At 44.9% G+C, this 14,865-nt stretch overlaps 1 protein-coding gene across 1 annotated transcript in view; it reads right to left on the reverse strand.

The window, feature by feature from the left end:
* TEP1 (telomerase associated protein 1) overlaps window positions 1–12,134 on the reverse strand; it is a gene marked incomplete at both ends in the record, with an annotated part of 59,211 nt that extends 47,077 nt beyond the window's left edge. Inside the window, 2 exons of the mRNA XM_080707069.1 lie at window positions 2,450–2,984; window positions 12,050–12,134. Of these exons, the coding sequence (XP_080563195.1) occupies window positions 2,450–2,984; window positions 12,050–12,134 (620 nt within the window). The remainder of the gene's footprint in view (window positions 1–2,449; window positions 2,985–12,049) is intronic.
* Window positions 12,135–14,865: the final 2,731 nt, after the last annotated feature.

Raw genomic sequence — 14,865 nt, forward strand, 5'->3', positions numbered from 1 at the left:
CACTCTTGGATCCTCCAGGATTTCCACAAACTTCAAAATAAGACTCTCTGCTTAAGGAAATGCCATAATTACACTAGGAGGAATGTGCTAACTTATTTATTTGGACAAAGATTTACCTTCCATTCATATTGAAATATTTTAAGCCTTGTGCAAATGAGTTTATGGTCAGAAATGTAAAACACTTCCAAGATGATTTTAACAAGTCCAGGACTAGAAAAGACAATCGTAACACTTTTTTTTTTTTCCTGGGTACTGGGGATGGAACCCTGGGGTATCCTACCTCTGAGCAACACCCCCAGCCTTAATCTTTATTTTGAAACAGGGTCTCACTGAGTTGCAAACAATCTCACTAAGTAACTGAGGCTGCCCCAGAACCGCGGTAATCTGGTCTCAGCCTCCCAAATGCTGGGATTACAAGTGTGTGCCACCACGCCTGGCTCAGTGGTAACTCTTTAGACATCAGTGTGGATAGCAAGAATGATGGCTTCTGAGCCAGACACATAGGCACAGGCCCACAATCTCGGCCATTCAAGAGGCTGAGGCAGGAGGATCAAAAGTCAGCCTCTGCAATTTAGCAGAACCCTGTCTTTTAAAAAAAAAAAAAAGCAGATGTGGTATCACATGCTTGTAAGCCCAGTACTTGGGAGGCTGAGACAGAAGAATTGCAGATTCAAAGATGGCCTCAACCGGGATCGGAGCCTGACGAGAGGTAGGCTGGTGCCGGGGCCAGCGGCCAGCACTGGAGCCTGTCCAGAGGCAAGGCCGGTGCTGGGGCCTCCGAGGCCAGGATAGGAGTCTGTCGAGGGGTTAGGGCGGTGCCAGGGTCAGCGAGGCTGGGACAGAGCCTGCCTTGAGGCTAGGCTGGTGCTGGGGCCACCGAGGCTGGGATCTGAGCCAGCCAAGGGGTTAGGCCGGTGTGGGGGCCAGCGAGGCCAGAATCGGGGCCTCCCATGAGGCAAGGCCGCTGCTTGAGCCAGCGAGGTCTGGATCAGTCCACCAGGTAGCCAGGCCACTACTGGGGCCATCAAGAGTGGGATCGGTACTCGCAACGCGGCATGCACAGAGAAATATCACAGAAAATTAAAACCAGATGCTTCCTCTAATCAGCAATAACTAGGAGGAAAGGGGCAACAGGAAGAGGTTGAGCTATAGAAAGGGCCCTATAGTGAAGCAATTAAGGTGACCAATCAGAGGGTATGGAATAGGGGAGGATGGAGCCTCTTTAAAACGCAGGAGGTACATAAACAAATGTATCAAAGTTAATCACCAAACAAGCATGGGATGGAGGGAGGGGGAGGGAATGGGATGGGGGCTGGATGAGGGCTAATTGGATGATGTGTGCCTGTATATCCTCTCAAGTCTTGTATTCCAATGTGATATATGATTACAATGCACCAATAAAAATAAATTTTAAAAAAAGACGGCCTCCATAAGTAGTAAGATGCTCATCAACATAGTGAGACCCTGTTTCAAAATAAAAATAAAATGGGGCTGGGGGTATAGCTCAGAGGTAGAATGCCCCTGAGTTCAATTCCCAGTAACACACACGCACACACACACACACACACACACACACACAGCTGGGTGAGGTGGCATGGTGCAAGCCTGTAATCCCTGTATCGGGGAGGCTGACACACGAGTATCACAGGTTCAAAGCCAACCTTAGGGACTTAGCAAGGCTCTCAGCAACCTAGCAAGATCCTGTTTCCAAATAAGAAATAAAATTGGGCTAGAGGTGGGGGTGTAGTTCAAAGGTAGAGTGCCCCTGGATTCAATTCCCAGTACTACAAAAAATAAAATAAAACAGGGCCGGGCACGGTGGCGCATGTTTGTAATCCCAGTACATGAGAGGCTGACACAGGAGGATCTCAGGCTTGCGGCCAGCCTCAGCAACTTAGTGAGATCCAGTTTCAAAATAAAAAATAAAATAGGGCTGGGAGTGCAGCTCTGAGATAAAATGCCACTCTCAGCATCAAAAAAATAAAATAAAATAGGTGAGGGATGTAGCTCAGTTATAAAGTGCCCCCCGGGGTTAATTCCTAGTTCTTTAAAAGAAAATAGAAAACGAGGTCTCAAAAGAAAATTTTTTGCGCACTGGCATTTTCGAAGAGAGATCTAACTGAATCACAACTGAGAAGTTAAAGTTCTCCTCCCCAAGTGAAAGGCCTCTCCCCACCGCCCGGCCCCTTCCCCCAGAACTCTCTTTTTCTTTTTTATGGTATTGGGAATGGAACCCAGGGTCATTCTACCTCCAAGCTACACCCCTAAGTGGGCTGAGGCTGGTTGTGAACCTTCGATCCTCAAGCCTCATTACAAGCTTGTGCCACCACGCCCGGCCCGGCCGGAGATAACGCTCGTCAACAGTTTTACACTAAGCTCCGGATAGTTTCTGTGCATTAGGAATACATGCATAGGGTCGGGTCTCCACCACCACCTGCTTTAAACCAACAGGACCATAATTTCGAGCCTGTTCTGGGCCTGGGCTGTCGCGGGGACCTGGCGGGGCCCCCGCGGCAGCGCCCGCCGTGGAGCAGGGGTGCCGCCCGGGGCTGCCCTGTTACGAAGTGCTGGGTGGCGGCTACTTCCTCCTTCCGAAGAGCTCGCCCGGGCAGGGAGGTGAGCCGGCTCGCTCTCCCGCGTCCCTCCCTCCTTCCTCTTACGCCTCCCTCCCTTTCCTAACCTCGCCCCTCCCTGGCGCCCCGCGCCCACCGCCTCGGGCTGGGCCCTTCCCCGCGCCGCCCGTCGCCTGGGCTGGGCCGGCGCTCTACCTGGCGGCGTCCGAGCTGCGGCCGGCGAGGCGGGCGGAGGGCCGGGTCTCGCTCTCCGCGGCGGCGCAGGAGCCGGCCGGGCGCTTGGAGGGAGGCGTGGGCCGCGGGAGGAGCCGGCCGGGCCATGGAGGGAGGCGTGGGCCGCGGGAGGAGCCGGCCGGGCGGTGGAGGCGGCGGCCGAGGGCGGGCCCGGGAGGAGCCTGGGTGCTGCTGTCTCTGGGGCCTGAGTTCAGTTCACTTACCTTTTTCTCTTTTTCTTTCCTTGGTCCCCTCTTCTCTCAGGCATTCAGCTCTACCAAATTCACCTCCTCGTTTGCTAATTTTCATCTCCTTCCTTTTTTTATTTTTTTAATTTATTTTGTGATACTGGGGATTGAACCCAGGGATAATCTACCTCTGAGCTACACCCTCTAGCCGTGTGTGTGTGTGTGTGTGTGTGTGTGTGTGTGTGTGTGTGTGTGTGTGTGTGTGTTTGGTACTGGGGATTGAGGTAGTCTACCTCCAAGCTACACCTTCAGACCGTTTTTATTTATTTGAAAACAAGTTGGAAGCTGGCTTTGAGCTTGTGATCCTCCTTTGAACCTGCGATCCTCTCAAGTACTGGGATTACAGGCATGTGCCACCATGCCCGGCTTATTTTTATTTTTATTTTTGAAAAAGGGTTTGGCTAAATTGCCGAGGGTCTCGCTAAACTGCTGAGGCTGGCCTTGAGCCTGCGATCCCCCTGTTTCAGCCTCCCAAGTAGTGGGATTACAGGCATGCACTATCACAATCTGCTTTTTTCTCTTTTTATATCTTCAAGCACTGTTTATTGAAAAAGACAAGCATGTTCGCTGCCTATTTGTGTACCTTTTTTCCTGGTACCAAAGATAATTGGGAGCCAAGTATGGAAGTGCAGGTTCAAGGCCAGCCTCAGCAACCTTGTGAGGGCCTCGGCAACTTAGTAAAACCGTTTCAAAAGAAAAAAATAAAAATAGGGCTGGGGTGTAGCTTGGAGGTAGAATTCCCCTGAGTTCAATCCACAGTATCACAAAATAATAATAATAATAATAATAATAATAATAATAATAAATAAACAATAATAAAATTTTAAAAGGGCTGGGCTATAACTTGGAGATAGGATGCCTCTGGGTTCAATCCCTAGTACCACAAGCTAGGGGTGGTGGCACACATTTGTAATCCCAGTACTTGGGAGGCTGAGACAGGGGGATCTCAGGTTCACAGCCAGGCTCAGCTACTTAGTGAGACCCTGTTTTAAAATAAAGAATTTTTAAAAAGGACTGGGGGTGTAGCTTGGAGGTAGGATGCCCTGGGTCCAATCCTCAGTACCAAAAAAAAAAAAAAGAAACAAAAACAAACCAAAAAAATGGAGATGAAATGAAAAGTCCAAAGCAATCAAAGCAATGAACCCTAAAAGAAGTCTTGATGTCAAACAGAGCAGGAGGAACTGAGTGCCCCCGGCCTCCCGCCTTTCAGAAGAGAGATCGGAGCGCTGGACCTGGTAGTATGTGCTTTTAATCCCAGTAACTGGGAGGGTGAGACACGAAGATCACAGGGCCGCTGTCAGCCCCAGAATATTAGGCCCTCTGCAACTTGGACCCTGTTTCAAAATAAAAGAATAAAATAGGGCTGAGGGTATAGCTGCGACATAGAATGCCATTGCATTCCATCCTCAGTACCACAAAAAAAAGGAAGGAAGGAAGGAAGGAAGGAAGGAAGGAAGGAAGGAAGGAAAGGAGAGAGATCTGAGGTTTACCAAGCATGTGTCTGAGCCACCATGAGCAGCTAATGCAGGATGGATGTGGAGCAAGATACGCCAGGAGACTTGTGAACATGTTTGTATCACTTTGAATTTCACTGTGATGTGTAATTACAATGTACCCATAAAAGTATAAAAACTAAAAAATAAAGAGCAGGGCCAAAAATAGCATAGACATAGAATTTCCTCATGTGAAATCAATTAGCTGTCTTCTGGAAATTATCACTTTCCTTAGAAAGGGAACAAGTGAGCCTCAGGTAACAAGGCAGCTTCAGCTCAGAATTGGTGGCACTCTGTCTTCTCTATCAACTGACCCAGAGCTGCCTTCCTCCCGTAGACCCCTCCACGCGACCTGTCAATCCAGCACTCCCCACTGTGGCTGCATGCCGTGCCCCCAAATGCACATACTGAAGCCCTAAATCCAGGTGACGTCTTCTGTGGTGGGACCTTTGGGAGGTGAGGTCACGAGGGTGGAGCCCTCGTAAGTGGGATTTGTGCCCCTTCCGGACAGGCTAGGAACTCATTGGCTAGCTCTCTTTCTGCCACCGGAGGACATTGGGAGAAGCCAGCCATCTGCAGCCTGCAGGAGGGCCCTGGCCAGAACCGGCCCACACGGGCATCCCGGGCCTCCAAACCAAGCCGCAGAACCTTGAGAAACAGCTGTTGCTCTAGACAGTCTGTGGGATTTGCTATATCAACTCAAACCAGGGCACACCCTTTTAAAAACAAACATTGTACGCTCCTTTTATTAACCTGAAATGAAATTCATATGTAACAACCTCCACATACAGTTTAAAATATTAAGCCAGATGCTCACTTTAGCAGCACATATACTAAAATGGAACGATACAGAGAAGATTAGCATGGCCCCTGCGCAAGGATGACACGCAAACTCGTGAAGCGTTTGTTTTTTAGGAAACTGGATGCTCCCTCTAATACGCAGAAGCTAGGGAGAAAATGGGTCATAAGAGGAACTCTAGACGAAGAAGGAGATACTATAGATGAGCAAATACGGCGACCTAACTGAAAGGATGGGAGGGGGAAGAGGGAAATTCTCTAATGTACCTGATGTACATTAACAAACATTAAAGTCAATCATTAAGCCAAACATGAGAAGGAGGGAGGAAGAGGGAATGGGGCAGGAACTGGGTAAGGGATAACTGGTGATATGTGCATGTATACCTCCACCATCTTGTACTCCATTAAGATGTATGACTACAATGCACCAATAAAAATTAAAAAAAAAATTAAACCAGGCATGATGGTGCACACTTGTAATCCTAGTACTTGGGAGGCTGAGATAGCAGGATCATAGGTTTGAGGCCAGCCTCAGCAACTTACTGAGGCCCTGTTTCAAAATAAAATAATAAAGCCAGGCATGATGGTGCATGCTTGTAATCCTAGTATTTGGGAGGCTGAGACAGGAGAATCACAGGTTTGCAACCAGCCTCAGCAATGTGTGAGGCCCTCCGCAACTTAGCAACACCATTTCAAAATAAAGAATAAAATAGGTCTGGGGGTGTATCTTGGGGGTGGAATGCCCCTGGGTTCCATTCCCAATACTACAAAAAAATAAAAATAAAAATAAAATAGTGCCGGAGGGTGTAACTTAGAGGTGGAATGCCCCTGGATTCAGTCCCCAGTACCACAAAAAATAAAAATTAAAAAATTAATAAAATGTGGGGCCGGAGCCAGGCATGGTGGCACACACTTGTAATCCCAGCATTTGGGAGGCTAAGACAGGAGGATTGTGGTTCGTGGACAGCCTCAGCTTCCTAGTAAGGCCCTTTGCAACTCAGTGAGACCCTGTTTCAAAATAAAGAATAAAAAATAGGGCTGGGGGTGTAGCTCAAGGTAGAATGCCCTTGAGTTCCCACCCCAGAAACATACACACACATAAAAAAAAAAGTGGGGCTAGGGATATAGTTCAGTGGTAAAGCATGTGTTTAGCATGTGCAAAGCTCTGGGTTCAATCCTAGCACCAAAAACTAATAATAAAATGTCCTAACTGGGTATGGTATCATGCACTTGTAATCATAGTACCTGGGAGACTGAGACAGTCTCACCTACTTAGCGAGGGCTTCCATAACCTAGTGAAACCTTATTTCAAAATAAAGAATAAAAAAACATGGCTGGAGCTATACCTCAGAGGTAGAATGCCCCTGGGTTCAATCTCCAGTATAAAAAAAAAAAAAAAGTCCAAAAACAGGAAGTTGGTTGTAGTGATGCATGCCTGTAATCCTAGTACTTGGGAGGTCAAGACAGGAAGATCTCGAGTTGGTGGCCAGCCTCAGCAACTTAGCGAGGCCCTCTGCAACTTAGTGAGACCCTGTTTCAAAATAAAAAATAAAATAGGGCTTGGGTATATCTCAAAGGCAGAATGCCCCTGGGTTACAAAAAAAGAGTGCTGAGAGAGAAAGACAGACACAGAGAAGAATAGTAGAAGGTGGTTAGATAGATACAGATAATCGAGAGATATGAATTTTGACCCAATGTCCAGAGATTCTTCTCCAATCAGACAGTAACTGCCTAATTTGTAAAGAATATTTCAGCTGGGTTTTGGAGGAACCAGATAAACTATCTTTGCTTGAAACAGAGAAGTGCTTTCAACTGATAAGACGTTCACAAAGTGCAATCAGTTTTCTTTCCCAGGAACAGAGATTAATGCACACGACCAATATTTGCTTCTTTGAGTCCTGCTTTCTTAAACAACCGCTCACTCCCTTGAACTGAAGGTTTTTGTTTTTTGCTTGTTTGTTTGTTGTTTGCAGTACTGGGGATGGAATCCAGGGCCATTGTACCTCCGAGCTACACCCCCAGCTCTGTTTTAGTCTTTTTTTTTTTTTTTTTTTTTTTTTGAAACAGGGTCACCCTGACTTGCAAAGGGCCTCACTAAGTAGCTGAGGCTGTCTGCGAACCACGATCCTCCAGTCTCAGCCTCCCGAAAGCTGGGATTACAAGCATGCGCCACCATGCCTGGCTGGGTTTTTCTTCAAACTATAATCATTCATTAAATAAGGAGCTTTGTCAATCAAGTAACTGTTCTCAAACTCATTTTTTGCTGGATTGAATTCATTTAATTCTCAAAGAATTATCTTATTAAAAAAGTTTTTTGGGGGACTTCCGGGAAGATGGCGACCGAGAAAAGCGGGGCTTAAGAGTCCCGCTAACAACCAATCTCCATTACCACAAAAAGAGCGCCTTTCATAGCCAGAAAACACCATCACCAGAAAAACAAAAAAACCACCAGGCTCCAGAGAGAAAGCGGACTGAGAACAGAGCTCAGGGCCACAGAGGAGACACACGCGCCCGAGGACGCGGCAGCAGCGCCATACTGCCGGCGGCAGCGGCGAACTCAGCGGACGGCTACAGCAAGCCGAGGTGAGCCGATGCGGAACAGCCAGGCGGGATCTTTCGGCGCAGACAGCATTTAAAGCTCCCAGTGGCTGAGCTCAGCACACGCTGCAGGGATTCAGAGTGGAAATCAAAACCAGAGAAGAAAAAATACGCCAGCCTCATGGCCGAGGGCGTGGCTGCGGCGCCATATTGCCACCGGCGGCGGCAGCAGCAGTGAATTCACCGAGTCCAGTACAGCTACATCTACGTACTCAAGAACAGTGAGTCAAATTGCGGGCCACAGAGGAGAAATCCCAGTATTGTGCCTCCTGGGACTTGACCCAGTGAGGGAGTGGTGGTGGCAGAGATATCACACCATAGGAGAACGTGCAACCTGGCACCCCCCATAGTTTAAAGCAGCCTCTATCAACTCCCTGGGTCGGAGACTCTGTGATACAACCCAGTAAAGGAGTAGTAGGGTCTGAGATAATACAGACTCGAGATCCAGAGCACCTTAAGTGAAGCCATAGTGACCCAAGGGAAGAACCCAGAGAAGGCACAAACCTCCGAAATCATGGGAAAGAGGAATAACACTGAAGTAATGAATGTGCACAACCCCACAACATCAGAACCTGATAAAACAGAAAATCAGAGATTTCTAGAAGATCAAATCAGGAAAATAACTGTAGAAATAATAGAGGTGCTTCGAAAAGAACTCAGAGAGAGCCAAAAAGAGATAAAGGATGCAATTAATGAAGTAAAGGCCTCAATTCAAAACACAAACAACCGATTAGACCACATGGAGAACAGAATCTCGCTCTTAGAAGATGAGCAATCCAAAAATGAATGCATAGTTTCTAATCTAGAAAAAGATATCCAACAGCAGGAATCTGACATTGAAGAAATATGGGCCCATCTTAAGAGAGCTAACCTAAGAATAATTGGAATAGAGGAGGGAAAAGAAAGTGATACCAAAGGGATCAACAATCTCTTCAAGGAAGTAATAGCAGAAAATTTTCCAAATATAGAGCAAGAGGTTGATACACAGATCCAGGAAACTTATAGAACTCCCTTTAGACAGGATCCGAGAAGAGGATCCCCACGCCATATAATTGTCAAAATGACCAATGTGGAAGCCAAGCAGAGAATCTTAAAGGCAACAAAAACAAAGGGCCAAGTGACATTCAGAGGCAAACCAATTAGAATCACTCCAGACTTCCCAAACCAAGTCATGAGAGCCAGAAGGGCTTGGAGTAACATATTCCAAACTCTGAAAGAAAACAACTTCCAGCCAAAAATTTCCTATCCAGCAAAACTTTCTATCAAATTAGATGGAGAAATAAGAAGCTTCCATGACAAACAGAAACTGAAGGAATTTATGTCTTCAAAACCAGCGCTAGAGAAAATACTCAAAGAGATTAACTACAAAGAAGAAATAGGTAACACTCACCAGAACCAGAGAAACAAGAGTTTCCATCCAACAGATAACTAAGATTGGTTATCTGTGGAGATTCATTATTTATGTTAGTCTTTTACCTATCTCTAAATTGTATTGTTTGCCTTTATTGTTGTTAATTTTTAGGATTTCTAGTTGGAATATTAATATACCTTCAGATATAGCATTTGGAAATATTTTATCCAATTCTATTAGTAACTTTTAACTCTGTTTACATTGTCTTTGGATATACAATATTTTCTTTTATTTTTTAGGGAGTTTGTATATTCTTCTGTTGCCTGTGCCATTGAAATCATATCCAAGAAATCACTGCCAATTTCAATGTTGTGAGGTTTTATGACCCAGATTTTCTCCTAAAAGTTTATAGTCTTAAGATTTATATTTAGGTCTTTTATCTAGTTTGAGTTAATACTTGTATGTGGGATTAGGTAAGGGTCCAATTTTATTCTTTTCCATGTAATTATTATTTTTCAACAATATTTAGTTAAAAGATTATTATTTCCACCACCAAATCTTCGTGGAAACCTTGTCAAAAATAACTTGACAATATAGGGAAGAAGTTAGCTCTAGGCTTGTATTTAACTCCAATGGTCTATATATCTGCCTTTAGAATAGTACTACACTGTTTCAATTATTGTAGCTTTATATGGTTTGAAATCAGAAAATATACATCTTCTAGCTTTGTTTTTGCTTCGAGATTGTTTTGGGTATCTAGAGTCCATATTCCATATCAGGATAGATTTTTTTCTGAAAAATAAATATATGATAGTTTCACCTAAAAAAAAGAAAAAAATATTCTCTGGTAAGAAAGAAAGCAAAAAGAAATATTGAAATGTTATCTTTAAGACATCAAAAGCTTGGTATCAGACAAATGAAACTGTTATGTGAGATTATCATTTTTAATTTTGGATAAATTGCTATAATACTAGATGTCAACCACTAAGCCAAGCATGGGAGGGAGGGATGGGGAGAGAATGGGGTGGGGATCGGGTGGGGGCTGACTGGGCGATGTGTGCATGTATGTCTACAAAAGTTTGTATCCCACTATGATGTATGAATACAGTGCACCAATAAAATAAAATAAAATAAAATTAAATTAAATTTTAAAAAAAAGTTTTTTTTGCAGTACTAGGGAAAGAACCTGGGGGCACTCTACCCCCGAGCCACATCCCCAGCCTTATTTCTTATTCTTTATTTTGAAACAGGGTCTCACTGAGTTGCAAAGGGCCTCACTAAGTAGCTGAGGCTGTCCTCAAATCGTGATTTTCCTGTCTCAGCCTCCCAAATGCCAGGACTATAGATGTGTGCCACCACACCTGGCTTATTTCCAAGTTCTTAAAAGATAGCTCGCTCTTTTCTTCAAATACAACCAACACCCCTCATCGTGGATCAGTGCCATTGAGCTGCAGCGGTCAACAGATGAGCGCAGTATCCAGACTGCGTGGTCCCTGGGATGGAGTGCATCCCCTCTGTCTATGGAAGCCCTTTGTGGAAAGGTCCTGCCTATTAAAATTGTTCACTGCTGGTCATTTTAGGACATACTCACCATCCTCTTCTACTCAGATTTGACAAACATCTGCCAAGCACCTGTCAAGGGCAAAGGGTAGCGCTAATACCTGTGTAAAACATGCCACCTTCTCAAGGATTCAGAGATGGGCATATGCAGAAGCCACAAAAACATAAGGCAGCGAATGAGAAGTGCTGTATCAGAATAAGGAACAGACTATGGGTTGGGCAGGTGGGGGAGGGATCTGGAGCCACTTCCTGGAGGAGATGGACTTGGAACTGGGAAAGGCTGCTGTCTTCTGAGCTGAGAGGGGAGCGAGCGGGGAGGAGAAAGCAGATGGAAAGGCCATTGATTTTACCTGATTTATTTCTCTTGTTTTTGAATATTTATTTGGTGCTAGGGATTGAACTCGGGGCATTCTACTCCCTAGCTACACCTTCAGCCTCTTTTATTTATTTATTTTAAATTTTGAAAGAGTCTCACTAAATGGCTAAGACTCTAGTCAAAACTGTGATTCTCCTGTCTCAGCCTCCCAAGTCCTGGGATTATAGGAGTGTACCACCTTTAATACTTTTACATTTACCATAGCCACCACCAAATTTACCATATCACAGAAGTTGTGGTATATGAATAAACACTTACTCCATTAGCCCTTGACACCCCAAACGAGCCCTCCTGGGCACCTGAAAGTAGCTGAAACCAATCAGCAGTTTACAAGAACTGCAGGGTCCTCTCCCTTCTGATTCCTCTGACTCTAGTGCGCTGAGACCAGATCTTTAGTCATTTTATTTATTTATTTATTTATTTATTTATTTATTTATTTATTGGTGGTACTGGGTTCCTGGAAGCCCTTCTACCTCCGGGCTACGCTCCCAGACCTATTTTATACTTTTTTTTTGATACAGGGTCTCTTAAGCCAATGCGGCTGGCTTTGAACCTGCCTGATCCTCCTGTCTCCGCCTCCCAAGCACGGGGATTACAAGCGTGCGCCACCACGCCCCCTGGCTATTCATCTTTTTTAAAGAGTCATTCCCACTGACTAGTCTTTCTTATCAGGTGTGGTATGTTAAAGCAGGCCATGGATTCTTTGCCTCCCCTCTCATTGAGGAATGGTCTGATTCATTACTTCTTGAATCGAGGCTGGCCTAGTGACTTGCTTGACCCATAGAATGTGGCAGATCTCACATGCGGGGACTTCGGGATAGGTCAAAGGAACCTTTTACCCAGGACTTTGAAGCACTCCCTCAGGAAGCCCTCAGTTGCCGAGTAAGTCCAGCTCCCCGGGGCTGCATGCGGAAGATGCCACATATAGGTGCTTCAGTTGACAGTCTCTACGGACCTCAGTCTTCCAGCCATTCCAAGCAGGGGCCCAGACATGGGAACAAAGCTCTCCTAAGCCCTCCAGATCAGCTGCCAACTGAAGATCCTCATATACTTCCTCAACCCTGCTTCATTTTTTTTTTAATATTTCTAAATTGTTGAGAGCTGGCCTCAAACCTGTGATCCTCCTGTACTCCGCTTCCCAATTATTACAGGTATGCATCACCACGCCCTGCTCATCATGTAACTTCTACTAGTGACACAATGGACAGAAGAATATGTAGTGGAACGCTGCCTAAATGTAGTGAAATAAATGACATACAAAATGGTGAAAGCAAGCCGGGCGTGGTGATGCACGCTTGTAATCCCAGCATTCGGGAGGCTGGGACAGGAGGATCACAGTTCGAGGACAGCCTCAGCTTAGTGAGGCCCTTTGCAACTCAGTGAGATACTGTTTCAAATAAAGAATTAAAAAATAGGATGCACTTCCGGGAAGATGGCGACCGAGAAAAGCGGGGCTTAAGAGCCCCGCTAACAACAAACCTCCATTACCACAAAATCAGCGCCTTTCATAGCCAGAAAACACCATCACCAGTGAAACAAAAAATCACCAGGCTCCAGAGAGAAAGCGGACTGAGAACAGAGCCACAGAGGAGATACACCGGCCTCGTGCCCGAGGACGCGGCAGACGCGGCAGCAGCGCCATACTGCTGGAGGAACCGGCGAATTCACAGGACGGCTACAGCAAGCCGAGGTGAGCCACTGCGGAACAGCTAGGCGGGATTTCTCCGCGCAGAGAGCATCTAAAGCTCCCAGTGGCCGAGCTCAGCACACGCTGCAGGGATTCAGAGTAGAAATCAAAATCAAGAAGAAAAACGCCAGCCCCATAGCCGAGGGCGTAGCAGCGGCGCCATATTGCTACCGGCGGCAGCAGCAGCGAATTCAGCGAGGCCAGTATAGCTACATCTGCGTACTCAAGAACACTGAGTCAAATTGCGGGCCCCAGACGAGAAGTCCCAGTACTGTACTCCCTGGGACTTGACCCAGTGGGGGAGGGGCGGTGGCAGAGATATCACACCATAGGAGAACGTGCAACCTGGCACCCCCCACAGTCTAAAGCAGCCTCTATCGACTCTCTGGGTCGAGACTCTGTGATAAAACCCAGTAAAGGAGTAGTGGGGTCCGAGATACTACTGACTCGAGATCCAGAACACCTTAAGGGAAGTCATAGTGACCCAAGGGAAGAACCCAGAGAAGGCACAAACTTCCGAAATCATGGGAAAGAGGAATAATACTGGAGCAATGAATGCCCACAACCCCACAACATCAGAACCCGATAAAACAGAAAATCAGAGATTTCTAGAAGATCAAATCAGGAAAATAACTGTAGAAATAATAGAGGTGCTTCGAAAAGAACTCAGAGAGAGCCAAAAAGAGATAAAGGATGCAATTAATGAAGTAAAGGCCTCAATTCAAAGCACAAACAACCGATTAGAACACATGGAGAACAGAATCTCACTCTTAGAAGATGAGCAATCCAAAAATGAACTCATAGTTTCTAATCTAGAAAAAAATATCCAACAGCAGGAATCTGATATTGAAGAAATATGGGCCCATTTTAAGAGAGCTAACCTAAGAATAATTGGAATAGAGGAGGGAAAAGAAAGTGAAACCAAAGGGATCAACAATCTCTTCAAAGAAGTAATAGCAGAAAATTTTCCAGACATAGAGCAAGAGGTTGATACAAAGGTCCAGGAAACTTATAGAACTCCCTTTAGACAGGATCGGAGAAGAGGATCTCCACGCCACATAATTGTCAAAATGACCAATGTGGAAGCCAAGCAGAGAATCTTAAAGGCAACAAAAACAAAGGGCCAAGTGACATTCAGAGGCAAACCAATTAGAATCACTCCAGACTTCCCAAACCAAGTCATGAGAGCCAGAAGGGCTTGGAGTAACATATTCCCAATTTTGAAAGAAAACAACTTCCAGCCAAAAATTTCCTACCCAGCTAAACTTTCTATCAAATTAGATGGAGAAATAAGAAGCTTCCATGACAAACAGAAACTGAAGGAATTTATGTCTTCAAAACCAGCGCTACAGAAAATACTCAAAGAGATTAACTACAAAGAAGAAATAGGTAACACACACCAGAACCAGAGAAACAAGAGTTTCCATCCAACAGACAATTAAGATTGGTTATCTGTGGAGATTCATTATTTATGTTAGTCTGTTACCTATCTCTAAATGGTATTGTTTGCCTTTATTGTTGTTAATTTTTAGGATTTCTAGTTGGAATATTAATATACCTTCAGATATAGCAATTGGAAATATTTTATCCCATTCTATTAGTAACTGTTAACTCTGTTTACATTGTCTTTGGATATACAATTTTTTTTATTTTTTTATTTTTTAGGGAGTCTGTATACTCCTCTGTTGCCTGTGTCATTGAAATCATAACCAAGAAATCACTGTCAATTTCAATGTCGTGAGGTTTTATGACCCAGATTTTCTCCTAAAAGTTTATAGTCTTAAGATTTGTATTTAGGTCTATTATCTATTTTGAGTTAATATTTGTATATGGGATTAGGTAAGGGTCCAATTTTATTCTTTTCCATGTAATTATTATTTTAACAATATTTAGTTAAAAGATTATTATTTCCACCACCAAATGTTCGTGGAAACCTTGTCAAAAATAACTTGACAATATAGGGAAGAA

Source organism: Muscardinus avellanarius (assembly GCF_963383645.1).
Source record: "Muscardinus avellanarius genome assembly, chromosome: 12".
NCBI classification, from domain to species: domain Eukaryota; kingdom Metazoa; phylum Chordata; class Mammalia; order Rodentia; family Gliridae; genus Muscardinus; species Muscardinus avellanarius.